This window comes from Anolis sagrei, chromosome X (genome assembly GCF_037176765.1).
Source record: "Anolis sagrei isolate rAnoSag1 chromosome X, rAnoSag1.mat, whole genome shotgun sequence".
NCBI classification, from domain to species: Eukaryota; Metazoa; Chordata; class Lepidosauria; order Squamata; family Dactyloidae; genus Anolis; species Anolis sagrei.
The window spans coordinates 106,877,913-106,893,590 of NC_090034.1; the positions used below are offsets into that span (position 1 = coordinate 106,877,913).

Below are 15,678 nucleotides of genomic sequence, written 5' to 3' on the forward strand. Positions count from 1 at the left end.
AAGCTTGGAATGTTTTTCCTCTTGGCCGTCTGTTGGGAGGGCTTTGACTGTGCCTTCCTGCCTGGAAGATGGGGGTTGGACTAGATGCCCTTTGGGGGTCCCTTCCAACTGCCTTCTAAGTACAGACTCCCTGCAAATCTTGCAAAAATCAGACCGGGAACCCTTTCTTTGCCTTTGGGAATCTATGCATTTCCAGGCCAAAGCAAACAGCGTGGTTTTTTGACGTTGCAGCAAAAAGATGCAGCGCAAACATTGCACAAGGCAAAGCCAGAGATAATATTTTTCTTATGGGAGAAGCATCGGATCCGGCCAAAACAGAGCATGGCCTGCAATAATTGGAGCTGGAATTGTCCGTATAATATAAATAGTGCATTGAAGGGTGAATCAGGACAAAGGTCGGTCTGGATTCTGTGTCCAACCACACAGGAAACTAGAAATCCCGCAAAAGAGGTCAGAAGCAGGCAAAGGGGCAATTTGTTGTTTATTTGTTCAGTCGCTTCCAACTTTTTGTTACTGACAATATTATATCCAATCAGGGGCCCTACCACTACATTACATCAACATATATACATATATATACACATACATATACATATATATGTGTGTGCGTGCATGTGTATATGTGTGCGCGCATATATATGTGCATGTGTATATATGTATATACATATATGCAGACCCAACTTTAAATGATCATCATCATTTTGCATTGATTGGCAAGAATGGATATTCCACTGCAGCAACATATTATTGTGTGTGTGTGTGTTTATACATGTGCATATATATGTGCATGTGTATGTATATACATTTGTGTAGACCCAACTTTAAATGATCATCATTATTTTGCATTGATTGGCAAGAATGGATATTCCACTGCAAGAACATATTATTGTGTATGTGTGTGCATGTGTGCATAAATGTGTGTGTATGTATATATGTATGCACATATAAGTGCATATTCTTATTTGTATATACATATATGTAAACCCAACTTGAAATTATCATCACCATTACTTTGCATTGATTGGCAAGAATGGATATTCCACTGCAACAACATATTATTGTGTGTGTGTTTATTTATTTACTTACTTAATATGCAACAACATATTATTGTGTGTGAGTTTATACATGTGCATTTATATGTGCATGTGTATATATATATATATACATATTTGTAGTCCCAACTTGAAATGATCATCATCATTATTTTGCATTGATTGGCAAGAATGGATATTCCACTGCAACAACATATTATTGTGTGTGTGTGTGTTTATACATGTGCATATATATGTGCATGTGTATATATGTATATACATATGTGTAGACCCAACTTTAAATGATCATCATTATTTTGCATTGATTGGCAAGAATGGATATTCCACTGCAAGAACATATTATTGTGTATGTGTGTGCATGTGTGTATAAATGTGTGTGTGTGTGTATGTATATATGCATGCACATATATGTGCACATTCTTATATGTATATACATATATGTAAACTTGAAATTATCATCATTATTTTGCATTGTATATATATTTGTGTCTATATGTGTGTGTATGTGTATGTGTGCATGTGCGCATACATATATATATATATACACACACACACACACACACACACACATACATATATGTAAACCCAACTTGAAATTATCATTACTTTGCATTGATTGGCAAGAATTGATATTCCACTGCAACAACATATTATTGTGTGTGTGTTTATACATGTGCATATATATATATGCATGTGTGTGTGTGTGTGTGTATGTGTGTGTGTGTATATATATATATATATATATATGTAAACCCAACTTGAAATTATCATCATCATTGCTTTGCATTGATTGGCAAGAATGGATATTCCACTGTAAGACCATATTATTGTGTGTGTGTCCGTGTGCATGTGTATATATGCGTGTGTGTATATATATGAGTGTGTGCATGTGCATATATGTATATACATATATAAGTAGTAGTAATTTTATTGATTAGCCCTTAGGCCATATCACAATAAGAAACAGAACAACAAGGTCTGACAAGACCTCCACGTAGAAAGTTAGTATATACATATATGTAAACCCAACTTGAAATTATCATCATTATTTTGCATTGTATATATATATATATGTGTGTGTCTATATGTGTGTGTATGTGCATATATATATATATACACACACACACACACATATGTAAACTCAACTTGAAATTATCGTCATCATTGCTTTGCATTGATTGGCAAGAATGGATATTCCACTGTAACAACATATTATTGTGTGTGCGTGCGTGCATGTGTATATATGTGTGTGCGTGTGTGCATGTGCATATATGTATATACATATATGTAAACCCAACTTGAAATTATCATCATTATTTTGCATTGTATATATATGTGTGTGTCTATATGTGTGTGTATGTGTGCATGTGCATATATATATACACACACACACATATGTAAACTCAACTTGAAATTATCATCATCATTGCTTTGCATTGATTGGCAAAAATGGATATTCCACTGCAAGATCATAGTACAGGGTTAGTCAAAATGAATAGGCCAATAAGAATATTAATTGTACCCGAATTGGCCTATTCATTTTGACTAACCCTGTATTTTGCATTGCAATCAATCCTGTTGCAACAGTGGTCCCTAGTGGCCCTTTGCAGAATTGCAAGCCTTTTCAGAATGCAAGTTTTGGCAAAATGTTTATATATATGTGTGTGTGTGTGTGTGTGTGTGTACTGTATGTCCCAGAATTACCCAAGATTGCCCATTAGCAGAGAAGGCTATGGACCTTGTCGAACTACAGCTCCCATGTTTCCATAGACTTAAGTAGTCAGACTGCAGGGAAGTGGCATCCTAAGCATTTCCTTCCTTTTTCCCCTAACTTTTAAGAAAATAATAATAATATTGAGACCAGTTTTGAATGTAATTGAGAAGGAAAACAATTTATAGGCAGACAACATAAGGGTGTGCTTCCCCTTTAAGAGCTGAGACTCTACCAACTCGGTCCATGGGGGGAAAGGAATAGTTAAAGTCGCAGAGCGCATGCGCAGAAGACTTCCCCAGGAGGCTCCTCCCCTTTTCAAGAATGGAACCGCCCAGTAGAACCCGGAAGTGGCTGCAGTTCATGGGCTCCACGTGGGTGAGAAGGCAGGATGGGGAGCCCGGAAGGTAAGCTTAAAGGGCAAGCACCACCAGTTTGGGGGATGATGGGACTTATAGTCCACAAAGTATTTTCTTAAGTCAGGAAGATTTAGAAGTGGCTTTTTAAATCAGTTCTTTCCTCTGAAATAGAGCTTGGGATTATTATTAATGTTAATATTGTTATTATTAATTGCAGTCTCCCATCCAAGGACTATCCAGGGCAGGCCCTGCTTAGCTTCGGAATCAGATGACAGTCCCATCTTGTCTCCTGTGCTTTACTAATAATATAATGTCATATAAAATATTGCATATGCATACAATATTTATAATATTATAATGTAATACAATATAATAACAATAAAAATATGGTAGTATAATTATATATTTTATATTACATGAAATATTGCTGGTTGCCACGACTTAAATCCAGACATAGTTTTCTAAGATCTACAGAGACACTCGCTGGAACACCCCAGCAAACGAGAGTCCAAAAGTGGCAGGCTCCAACCCAGAACCTCAATCCATGGCTGATACCAGCTGAGAGACTCCCCCCTGGGCAGACAGAGGACTAGGCGACTTGGAAGGCGCTGAACAGACTGCGCTCTGGCACCACGAGATGCAGAGCCAACCTCAAGAAATGGGGCCACAAAGTGGAATAATCCATGACATGCGAGTGCAGAGAAGAGCCAACCACTAAACCACCTGCTGCAATGCAACCTGAGCCCTGCCACATGCACGATGGAGGACCTTCTTGCGGCAACACCAGAGGCACTCCAAGGGGACAGATACTGGTCAAAGGACATTTAACCAACTACCAAACTCACACATTTTGTATTTTCTCTATTTGTTTGCTTTGTTCTGTTGTTGTTGTTGTTCATTCGTTCAGTCGTCTCCGACTCTTCGTGACCTCATGGACCAGCCCACGCCAGAGCTCCCTGTCGGCCGTCACCACCCCCAGCTCCTTCAAGGTCAGTCCAGTCACTTCAAGGATGCCATCCATCCATCTTGCCCTTGGTCGGCCCCTCTTCCTTTTGCCTTCCACTTTCCCCAGCATCATTCCCTTCTCTAGGCTTGGCTGTCTCCTCATGATGTGGCATTCAAAGGACTTCCAATTTCCCTCTAGTCTCCTTCCCTCCAGTGAGCAGTCGGGCTTTATTTCCTGGAGGATGGACTGGTTGGATCTTCTCGCAGTCCAAGGCACTCTCAGCACTTTCCTCCAACACCACAGCTCAAAAGCATCTCTCTTCCTCCGCTCAGCCTTCCCTAAGGTCCATCTCTCACATCCGTAGGCGACTACAGGGAATACCATGGCTTGGACTAGGCAATGGATCTTTGTTGTCAGTCTGATGTCTCTACTCTTTACTATTTCATCGAGACTGGACCTTGCTCTCCTCCCAAGAAGGAAGCGTCTCCTGATTTCCTGGCCACAGTCTGCATCTGCAGTAATCTTTGCACCTAGAAATACAAAGTCTGTCACGGCCTCCACATTTTCTCCCTCTATTTCCCAGTTGTCAATCATTCTTGTTGCCATAATCTTGGTTTTTTTGACGTTTAGCTGCAACCCGGCTTTTGCGCTTTCTTCTTTCACCTTGATTAGAAGGCTCCTCAGCTCCTCCTCGCTTTCGGCCATCAGAGTGGTGTCATCTGCATATCTGAGGTTGTTCATGTGTCTTCCAGCAATTTCCACCCCAGCTTTGCATTCATCCAGCCCCGCACATCCTCGCATGATGTGTTCTGCATACAAGTTAAAAAGGTTGGGTGAGAGGATGCAGCCTTGCCGGACGCCTTTCCCAATCTGGAACCCGTCTGTTGTTCCGTGGTCAGTTCTGACTGTGGCTCCTTGGTCCTTGGACAGATTCCTCAGGAGAGAGGGAAGGGGGCCTGGGATGCCCATCCCACCAAGAACTTGCCACCATTTATGATGATCCACACAGTCAAAGGCTTTAGAAGAGTCAATGAAGCAGAAATAGATGTTTTCCTGACTCTCCCTGCCTTTCTCCATTCTCCAGCATCCAGAGATTGGCAATCTGGTCTCTGGTTCCTCTGCCTTTTCTAAACCCAGCTTGAACATCTGGCAACTCTCGCTCCATGTCTTGCTGGAGTCTTCTTCCTTGCAGGATCTTGAGCATTCCCTTCCTGGCATGATGAGAAATAAGGGCCACTGTACGGAAGTTTGAGCAGTCTTTCGCATTTCCCTTTTTTGGTATGGGGACATAAGTTGATTTTTTCCAGTCTGATGGCCATTCTTGTGTTTTCCATATTTGCTGGCAAATGGCATGCATCACCTTGACAGCATCCTCTTTCAAGATTTTGAACAGTTCAGCTGGGATTGTGTATACATACAATATTTATAATATTATAATCTAATACAATATAATACTAATAATAATGTGATATTATATTTATATATTTTATATTACATGTAATATTACTAATAATATTTCAATTGCCTTACTTAGGCAATCCCTTGTAGTCTGAGCATGATGGTCCTCTAAGGTCGGTGTCCTGGCAGTGTCCTATTCTTGACCTCCATCTTCTCCCACAGTGAGGGCATTGGTTTCCAGGTGGAAGGCGGTCCCAGTCGGGGTTGGCTTGACGCGCCTTCCTCCTGGCACATTTCTCTCTTTCGACCTCCATTCGCACCTCTTCAAATTCTGCAGCACTGCTGGTCACAGCTGACCTCCAGTTAGAGCACTCAAGGGCCAGGGCTTCCCAGTTCTCGGTGTCTATGCCAGAGATTTTCTCACCATTGATTCTCAACCCATACAACCTAGTTTGTGGCAGCCACAAAAGCAAAGTTTTTGGAGTAGAACAACAACTTCCAAAGTAAGGACTGCACAATGTGTTTCTCACCGCCTTTGCCTTTTCGCTCCACAGCGCTGCCCCGCTTCAAGTGTCCGCCGGACTTCGTTGCCAGCTGCTTTGCCCCAGGACCCCCTTTCTCCCTTGAGAGACTGCAGGACCCTTCGAAGGAACTCCTTCTGATCCGAGCCCCGGCCAGCTTCAGCCCAGAAAGGTATGGGGAGTAATGCGCATGAGTGCGCAAAAGGGCACACGCTTGCGAGGCCGCCTTGTGTAAGAGACAAAGCCAATGTCATCCTAGGCAGCCAAACAAACACCACAAGGGTGTTCACACTTCCCTAAGCTACCAAACCATATTTATGGCTAGAGCAGGCATGGGCAAACTTACATACATGTTTAACTTCAGAACAAACCTACAGAACCTTTCATCTATAACTTGGGAACTGCTTATATATGTATGCATGTGTGTGTGTGTATACACACATGCACACACTGTATATGTGTGTGCATGTTTGTACACACATACACACACACACACACACACACACAAGCTGGACCCACCATGTGTTGCTGTGGCCAACTTTCCCTCCCTCTTTCTCTTCTTCCTACGCTCCTTCCTTCCTTCCCTTTTCTACTTTCCTTCTTGCTTTCCTTCCTTCTCTACCTCTTTCCTTCCTTCCCCCCTTTATTTTTCCTTCCTCTTTCTCTCCTTTCTTCCTTCTCTCTTTCCTTCCTTTGTTTTTTTTGTTGCTTCCATCCTTCCTTCTCTTTCCATCTTTCATTCCCACCCTTTTTCTCTCCTTCTTTTGCTCCCTCTTTCCTTCCTTCCTTTTTCTTTCCTTCTCTCGTTTCTTCCTTCTCTACCCTCTTCCTTCCTTCCTTCCTTCCTTCCTTCCTTCCTTCCTTCCTTCCTTCCTTCCTTCACTTTCTGCTTCCATCCTTGCTTCTCTTTCCTTCCCTTCCTCTTTCCTTCCTTCCTTTTTCTTTCCTTCTCTCATTTCTTCCATCTCTACCTCTTCTCCCCTTCCCTTTTTCTTTTCCTGCTCTTTCTCTCCTTTCTTCCTTCTCTCTTTCCTTCCTTCCTTCGCTTTTTGCTTCCATCCTTCCTTCTCTTTCCTTCCCTCACTTTCTCTCCTTCTTTAGCTCCCTTCCTTCCATCCCTTTTTCTCCTTCTTTCACTCCCTTTCCTTCCCTTTTCTTTTCCTTCCTCTTTCTCTCCTTTCTTCCTTCTCTACCTCTTTTCTTCCTTCCTTCACTTTTGCTTCCATCCTTCCTTCTCTCTTTCCTTTTTTCCTTCCCTCTCTCTTTCTTTCCTTCCTTTGTTCCCTTCTTTCCTTCCTTTTTCTTTCCTTCTCTCTTTCCTTCCTTCTCTACCTCTTCCCTCCTTCCCTTTTTCTTTTCCTACTCTTTCTCTCCTTTCTTCCTTTTCTACCTCTTTCCTTCCTTCGCTCTTTGCTTCTTTCTTTCTTCCTTTCCTTCCTTCTTCCTTCCCTTTTTTTCTGTACCATCATTTAGCTTTTCATCATTTAGCATTTTGGGGTTTTTAAGTCCTTTCCACTTTTATGAGTGATGGTCACTCGTTGGTCTGTTAGGGGTATAGTGTCCAAATTTGATGTCAATTCGTCCAGTGGTTTTTGAGTTATGTTAATCCCACAAACGAACATTACATTTTTATTTATATAGATTAGCCGTCCTTTGCCAAGTGTTGCTGTGGCCCACATGGGGGTTCTGTGTGGGAGGTTTGGCCCAATTCTATCGTTGGTGGAGTTCAGAATGCTCTGTGATTGTAGGCGAACTATAAATCCCAGCAACTACAACTCCCAAATGTCAAGATTCTATTTTCCCCAAACTTCACCAGTGTTTACATTTGAGCGTATTGAGTATTCGCGTAGAGTTTGGTCCAGATCCATCATTGTTTGAGTCCACAGTGCTCTCTGGATGTAGGTGAACTACAACTCCCAAACTCAAGGTCAATGCCCACCAAACCCTTCCAGTATTTTCTGTGGGTCATGGGAGAACTATGTGCCAAGTTTGGTTGAAATCCATCATTGGTGGGGTTCAGAATGCTCTTTGATTGTAGGTAAACTATAAATCCCAGCAACTACAACTCCTGAATGTCAAGATTATATTTCCCCCAAACTCCACTAGTGTTTACATTTGAGCATATTGAGTATTCGCGTAGAGTTTGGTCCAGATCCATCATTGTTTGAGTCCACAGTTCTCTCTGGATGTAGGTGAACTACAACTCCCAAACTCAAGGTCAATGCCCACCAAACCCTTCCAGTATTTTCTGTGGGTCATGGGAGAACTATGTGCCAAGTTTGGTTCAATTCCATCATTGGTGGGGTTCAGAATGCTCTTTGATTGTAGGTAAACTATAAATCCCAGCAACTACAACTCCTGAATGTCAAGATTATATTTCCCCCAAACTCCACTAGTGTTTACATTTGAGCGTATTGAGTATTCGCGTAGAGTTTGGTCCAGATCCATCATTGTTTGAGTCCACAGTTCTCTCTGGATGTAGGTGAACTACAACTCCCAAACTCAAGGTCAATGCCCACCAAACCCTTCCAGTATTTTCTGTGGGTCATGGGAGAACTATGTGCCAAGTTTGGTTCAATTCCATCATTGGTGGGGTTCAGAATGCTCTTTGATTGTAGGTAAACTATAAATCCCAGCAACTACAACTCCTGAATGTCAAGATTATATTTCCCCCAAACTCCACTAGTGTTTACATTTGAGCGTATTGAGTATTCGCGTAGAGTTTGGTCCAGATCCATCATTGTTTGAGTCCACACTTATCTCTGGATGTAGGTGAACTACAACTCCAAAACCAAAGGACACTGCCCACCAAACCCTTCCAGTATTTTCTGTGGGTCATGGGAGAACTGTGTGCCAAGTTTGGTTCAATTCTATCGTTGGTGGGGTTCAGAATGCTCTGTGGTTGTAGGCGAACTATAAATCCCAGCAACGACAACTCCCAAATGTCAAGATTCTATTTCCCCCAAACTCCACCAGTGTTCACATTTGGGAATATTGAGTATTTGTGTAGTTTGGTCCAGATCCATCATTGGTGGGTTTCAGAATGCTCTTTGGTTGTAGGTGAACTATAAATCCCAGCAACTACAACTACCAAATGTCAAGATTCTATTTTCCCCAAACTCCACCAGTGTTTACGTTTGAACATATTGCGTATTTGCATAGAGTTTGGTCCAGATCCATTATTGTTTGAGTCCACACTTATCTCTGGATGTAGGTGAACTACAACTCCAAAACAAAAGGACACTGCCCACCAAACCCTGCCAGTATTTTCAGTATTTCAGTATTTTCTGTTGGTCATGGGGAAACTGTGTAGGAAGTTTGGCCCAATTTTCTCGTTGGTGGGGTTCAGAATGCTCTTTGCTTGTAGGTGAACTATAAATCCCAGCAACTACAACTCCCAAATGTCAAGATTCTATTTTCCCCAAACTCCACCAGTGTTTACGTTTGAACATATTGCGTATTTGCGTAGAGTTTGGTCCAGATCCATTATTGTTTGAGTCCACACTTATCTCTGGATGTAGGTGAACTACAACTCCAAAACAAAAGGACACTGCCCACCAAACCCTGCCAGTATTTTCAGTATTTCAGTATTTTCTGTTGGTCATGGGAAAACTGTGTAGGAAGTTTGGCCCAATTTTCTCGTTGGTGGGGTTCAGCATGCTCTTTGCTTGTAGGTGAACTATAAATCCCAGCAACTACAACTCCCATATAGATATATCATGCCCTATTGACACTGCTGCTTCTTCTTCCCTCTTCCCAGCTTCGAGGGGCAGGCGCTGCCTCTCTCGGGCTCCCACACGGTCAAGCTGCCCCAACCCAACGGGGCGCAGAAGGTCTTCGGCATCCATGCCGCTCTGGGCCGGCCGTCCAGCTCTGCCCGCTTGCTGGTCCCCTCGAGCCACAGCCAGGACCGCCTCTCTTGCGCGCCGCCCTTCGGCGGGTCCTTGACCATCGCGGAGCGGCATGGCGACCCCGGCGCTTATCCGGTGCTCTTCCTGGCGGCCAGGCAAGCGGCCCCACAAATCCCGGAAGGCCTCAAGCAGCGCTTCGTGCCGTTCGGGGGGCAGAAGAAGAGGCCCGCCTTGGGGGACGCCGCAGAGGAGCCCCCGCGGAAGAAGCAGAAGAAGAGCAAACGCCAATTGTATACGCCCGAGTACATGGGGGAACCCCAGGAAGAGGTAAGCAGACACCCTGAAACGCTTTTGGGGGAAGATCGCAAGCCTTATTATCAACCCTCTCATAGGAGAGGCAAGTATTATTATTATTATTGATCCTCTCTTAGACAAGAAGAGGCGAGTCATTTTATTATTATTATCATGTAGTAACATTATTATTATTATAGTCATCATCAAGTAATAAAACTATTATTATCATCATCATCCACCCTCTCTTAGGCAAGGAGAGGCAAATATTATTATTGTTGTTGTTCCCTTTTGAGAGGTGAGTAATAAATATTATAATTGTTATTATCTTTTTAGGGAGTTGAGTAATAATAATAATAATTGTTGTTATTATTACTACAGGGTTAGTCAAAATGTATAGGCCAATAAGCCATTCAATTGAATGGCTTATTGGCCTATGCATTTTGACTAACCCTGTATTATTATTATTGATCCTCTTTGAGAGAGATAATAATAATAATAATAATAATAATAATAATAATAATAATTGATCCTCTTTTAAAGAGGTGGGTAATAATTATTATTGCGATTATCTTCATTGATCCTCTTTTAGAGAGGCAAGTATTATTATTATTATTATTGATTCTCTTTTAGAGAGGTGAGTAATAAATATTATTATTATAACTGTTATCATAATTGATCCTCTTTTAGAGAAGTAATAAATATTACTATTATTATTATCATTGATCCTCTTTTAGAGAGGTGAGTAATAAATATTATTATTATTACCATTGATTCTCTTTTAGAGAGGTGAATAATAATAATAATAATAATAATTGATCCTCTTTTAGAGATGAGTAATAAATATTATTATTATTATCATTGATCCTCCTTTAGAGAGGTAATAATAATAATAATAATAATAATAATAATAATTGATCCTCTTTTAGAGATGAGTAATAAAAATTATTATTATTATTATTGATCCTCCTTTAGAGAGGTAATAATAATAATAATAATAATAATAATAATAGTAATTATTATTATTATCATTGATCCTCCTTTAGAGAGGTAATAATAATAATAATAATAATAATAATAATAATAATCATTGATCCTCCTTTAGAGAGGTGAATAATAAATATTATTATTATTATTATTATTATTATCATTGATCCTCTTTTAGAGAGGTGAATAATAATAATAATAATAATAATAATAATTGATCCTCTTTTAGAGATGAGTAATAAATATTATTATTATTATTGATCCTCCTTTAGAGAGGTAATAATAATAATAATAATAATAATTATTATTATTATCATTGATCCTCCTTTAGAGAGGTGAATAATAATAATAATAATTATTATTATTATTATTATTATCATTGATCCTCTTTTAGAGAGGTGAGTAATAAATATTATTATCATTGATCCTCTTTTAGAGAGGTGAGTAATAAATATTACTATTATTACTATTATCATAATTGATCCTCTTTTAGAGAGGTGAGTAATAAATATTACTATTATTATTAAAATTGATCCTCTTTTGGAGAGGTGAGCAATAATAATAATTATTATTATCATTAATCCTCTTTTAGAGAGGTGAGTAATAAATATTATTATTATTACTGTTATCATAATTGATCCTCTTTTAGAGAAGTAATAAATATTACTATTATTATTATCATTGATCCTCTTTTAGAGAGGTGAGTAATAAATATTATTATTATTACCATTGATTCTCTTTTAGAGAGGTGAATAATAATAATAATAATTGATCCTCTTTTAGAGATGAGTAATAAATATTATTATTATTATTATTATTGATCCTCCTTTAGAGAGGTAATAATAATAATAATAATAATAATTATTATTATTATTATCATTGATCCTCCTTTAGAGAGGTAATAATAATAATAATTATTATTATCATTGATCCTCCTTTAGAGAGGTGAATAATAAATATTATTATTATTATTATCATTGATCCTCTTTTAGAGAGGTGAATAATAATAATAATAATAATAATAATAATAATTGATCCTCTTTTAGAGATGAGTAATAAATATTATTATTATTATTATTATTATTGATCCTCCTTTAGAGAGGTAATAATAATAATAATAATTATTATTATTATTATTATCATTGATCCTCCTTTAGAGAGGTAATAATAATAATAATAATAATAATTATCATTGATCCTCCTTTAGAGAGGTGAATAATAAATATTATTATTATTATTATCATTGATCCTCTTTTAGAGAGGTGAATAATAATAATAATAATAATAATAATTGATCCTCTTTTAGAGATGAGTAATAAATATTATTATTATTGATCCTCCTTTAGAGAGGTGAATAATAAATATTATTATTATTATTATTATTATTATTATTATCATTGATCCTCTTTTAGAGAGGTGAGTAATAAATATTATTATTATTACCATTGATTCTCTTTTAGAGAGGTGAATAATAATAATAATAATTGATCCTCTTTTAGAGATGAGTAATAAATATTATTATTATTATTGATCCTCCTTTAGAGAGGTAATAATAATAATAATAATAATAAAATTATTATTATTATGATTATTATCATTGATCCTCCTTTAGAGAGGTAATAATAATAATAATAATAATTATCATTGATCCTCCTTTAGAGAAGTGAATAATAAATATTATTATTATTATTATTATTATTATCATTGATCCTCTTTTAGAGAGGTAATAAATATTATTATTATTACCATTGATTCTTTTAGAGAGGTGAATAATAATAATAATAATAATAATAATAATAATAATTGATCCTCTTTTAGAGATGAGTAATAAATATTACTATTATTATTGATCCTCCTTTAGAGAGGTAATAAAAATAATAATAATAATTATTATTATCATTGATCCTCTTTTAGAGAGGTGAGTAATAAATATTATTATCATTGATCCTCTTTTAGAGAGGTGAGTAATAAATATTACTATTATTACTATTATCATAATTGATCCTCTTTTAGAGAGGTGAGTAATAAATATTACTATTATTATTAAAATTGATCCTCTTTTGGAGAGGTGAGCAATAATAATAATAATTATTATCATTGATCCTCTTTTAGAGAGGTGAGTAATAAATATTATTATTATTACCATTGATTCTCTTTTAGAGAGGTGAATAATAATAATAATAATTGATCCTCTTTTAGAGATGAGTAATAAATATTATTATTATTATCATTGATCCTCCTTTAGAGAGGTAATAATAATAATAATAATTATTATTATTATTATTATCATTGATCCTCCTTTAGAGAGGTAATAATAATAATAATAATAATTATCATTGATCCTCCTTTAGAGAGGTGAATAATAAATATTATTATTATTATTATTATTATTATCATTGATCCTCTTTTAAAGAGGTGAATAATAATAATAATAATAATAATTGATCCTCTTTTAGAGATGAGTAATAAATATTATTATTATTATTGATCCTCCTTTAGAGAGGTGAATAATAAATATTATTATTATTATTATTATCATTGATCCTCTTTTAGAGAGGTGAGTAATAAATATTATTATCATTGATCCTCTTTTAGAGAGGTGAGTAATAAATATTACTATTATTACTATTATCATAATTGATCCTCTTTTAGAGAGGTGAGTAATAAATATTACTATTATTATTAAAATTGATCCTCTTTTGGAGAGGTGAGCAATAATAATAATTATTATTATCATTAATCCTCTTTTAGAGAGGTGAGTAATAATAATTATTGTTGTTATTTTTATCAACCCTCTTAAGCAAGATGATTTTAACTGGGAATTTTCAAACTATGATTCAATATGTACTCCTGTTTTAATGTTTGCATATTTTATATATTTTAAAATTGTACTCTTAATTTTTATTGTAATGTTAAGCTGCTTTCGAGTTTCATGCAAACAATAACGGCGAAGGAAAACAAAAAACAAACAAAGTAAACAGTTGACATTATAGCTTCCAGTTTCCCAAAGTATATAAGGTCCTATTACATTTGCATTTTGTTTTCATTTATCAAAGATAAACTGAACAGAACCCTTTCTGTCTCAAAACAAAGGTGCCTGCGATGGAAGAGAATGGAGAGGAGTCTTTGCAAGAGCTAAAGAGCAGCGACGTCCTGGCTGCTTCGCAGGAATCGTCGCTCTCGGCAGAGGATCCAAGCCACAAAAGGAAGAAGAAGAAAAAGAAGGTGAAGGAGGAGCCGACCGAGAGTTTTCTAACAGAGGCCGACTCCATAACCCATCAGCCTCAACCCGAGGTACCTTTGGACTCTCTAACCCAGCAGCCTGGGTTGGCGTTGGACTTTGAGGCCTCTTTGGAAGGAAATGGCGAAGTTGGGGAAGAGAAGAAGAGGAAGAAAAAGAAGAAGAAAGAACATATGGAGGAGGCCGACTCTGTAACGCATCAGTCTCAATCTGAGATGCCTTTGGACTCTCTAACCCAGCAGTCTGGGTTGGCGTTGGACTTTGAGGTCTCTTTGGAAGGAAACGGTGAAGTTGGGGAAGAGAAGAAGAAGAAGAAAAAGAAGAAGAAGGAAAAGGAACTTATGGAGGAGGCGCCAATGGACATAAAGGAAGAACCTGGCTTGGAAGAGTCGTTGGAAGACGTAGCGAAAGATTCTGGCCATAAGAAGAAGAAGAAAAAGAAGGAAAAGATGGAGGAAGAGACGCCTCCCGAGCTGGGAAATGGGACCGTTTTGGAGATGGCTTCCATCAAGGACGAGCCCAACGAGCCTGCAAACGAAGAGACGTCGGAACCAAATGTTTACATCCACAAGAAGAAGAAAAAGAAGAAGGCGAAGGAGGAGGAGGAAGAAGAAGGGACGAAACAGACGGAAGGAACCGCGTTGATGGAAAGCAGCTCCTTAAAGGAGGAAGAGATGCAAAGCTTGGAGCAAAACATGGAAACGCCGAGCCAAAAGCACAAGAAGAAGAAGAAGAAGGAGCGCAAGAAGGAAGAGGACTAAAGCCACCACGTTTCCCAGAAATGACCTGGAGTTTGAGACCTTGGAAGGAGAGACACTCTACTTCTCTATTCATCCTTTACTGCAATTTTTTTCTGAAGAAAAGCCTCCAAAATGGCTCGAAAAACGTCGGCCTCGTTGTGCACGGTGAACGACGAGATACGGCGCTATCACAAACTCTGGATTAAATATGGATCTTGGATTTCCAACGAGTTGAGAACTATGTGTTCTTGAAGGCTTTCATGGCCAGAATCACTGGGTTGTTGTGTGTTTTCTGGGCTGCCTGGCCATGTTCCGGAAGCACTCTCTCCTGACGTTTCACCCACATCTATGGCAAGCACCCCCAGTATATATAGTATATACAGTATGCACTGTATACACTATACGGTATACACCATATACAGTATATACTATATAGTGTATACTGTATACACTGTATACACTATATATACTGTAAACTATATATATAGACAGTATACAGTATGTAGAATATATACAATATAGTATATACAGTATATACTGTATAGTGTATACAGTATATACTGTATACACCAGATATATAT

The 15,678-nt window shown here is 37.8% G+C and overlaps 1 protein-coding gene across 1 annotated transcript; it reads left to right on the plus strand.

The window, feature by feature from the left end:
* The first annotated feature begins 3,094 nt into the window (after positions 1-3,094).
* On the plus strand, positions 3,095-15,510 carry LOC137094999 (DNA-directed RNA polymerase I subunit RPA34-like). The gene is made up of 4 exons (XM_067461124.1): positions 3,095-3,170; positions 6,021-6,159; positions 9,748-10,165; positions 14,210-15,510. The coding sequence occupies exons 1-4, from the start codon at positions 3,155-3,157 to the stop codon at positions 15,116-15,118; spliced, it is 1,482 nt and encodes a 493-aa protein (XP_067317225.1). The 5' UTR covers positions 3,095-3,154; the 3' UTR covers positions 15,119-15,510.
* Positions 15,511-15,678: the final 168 nt, after the last annotated feature.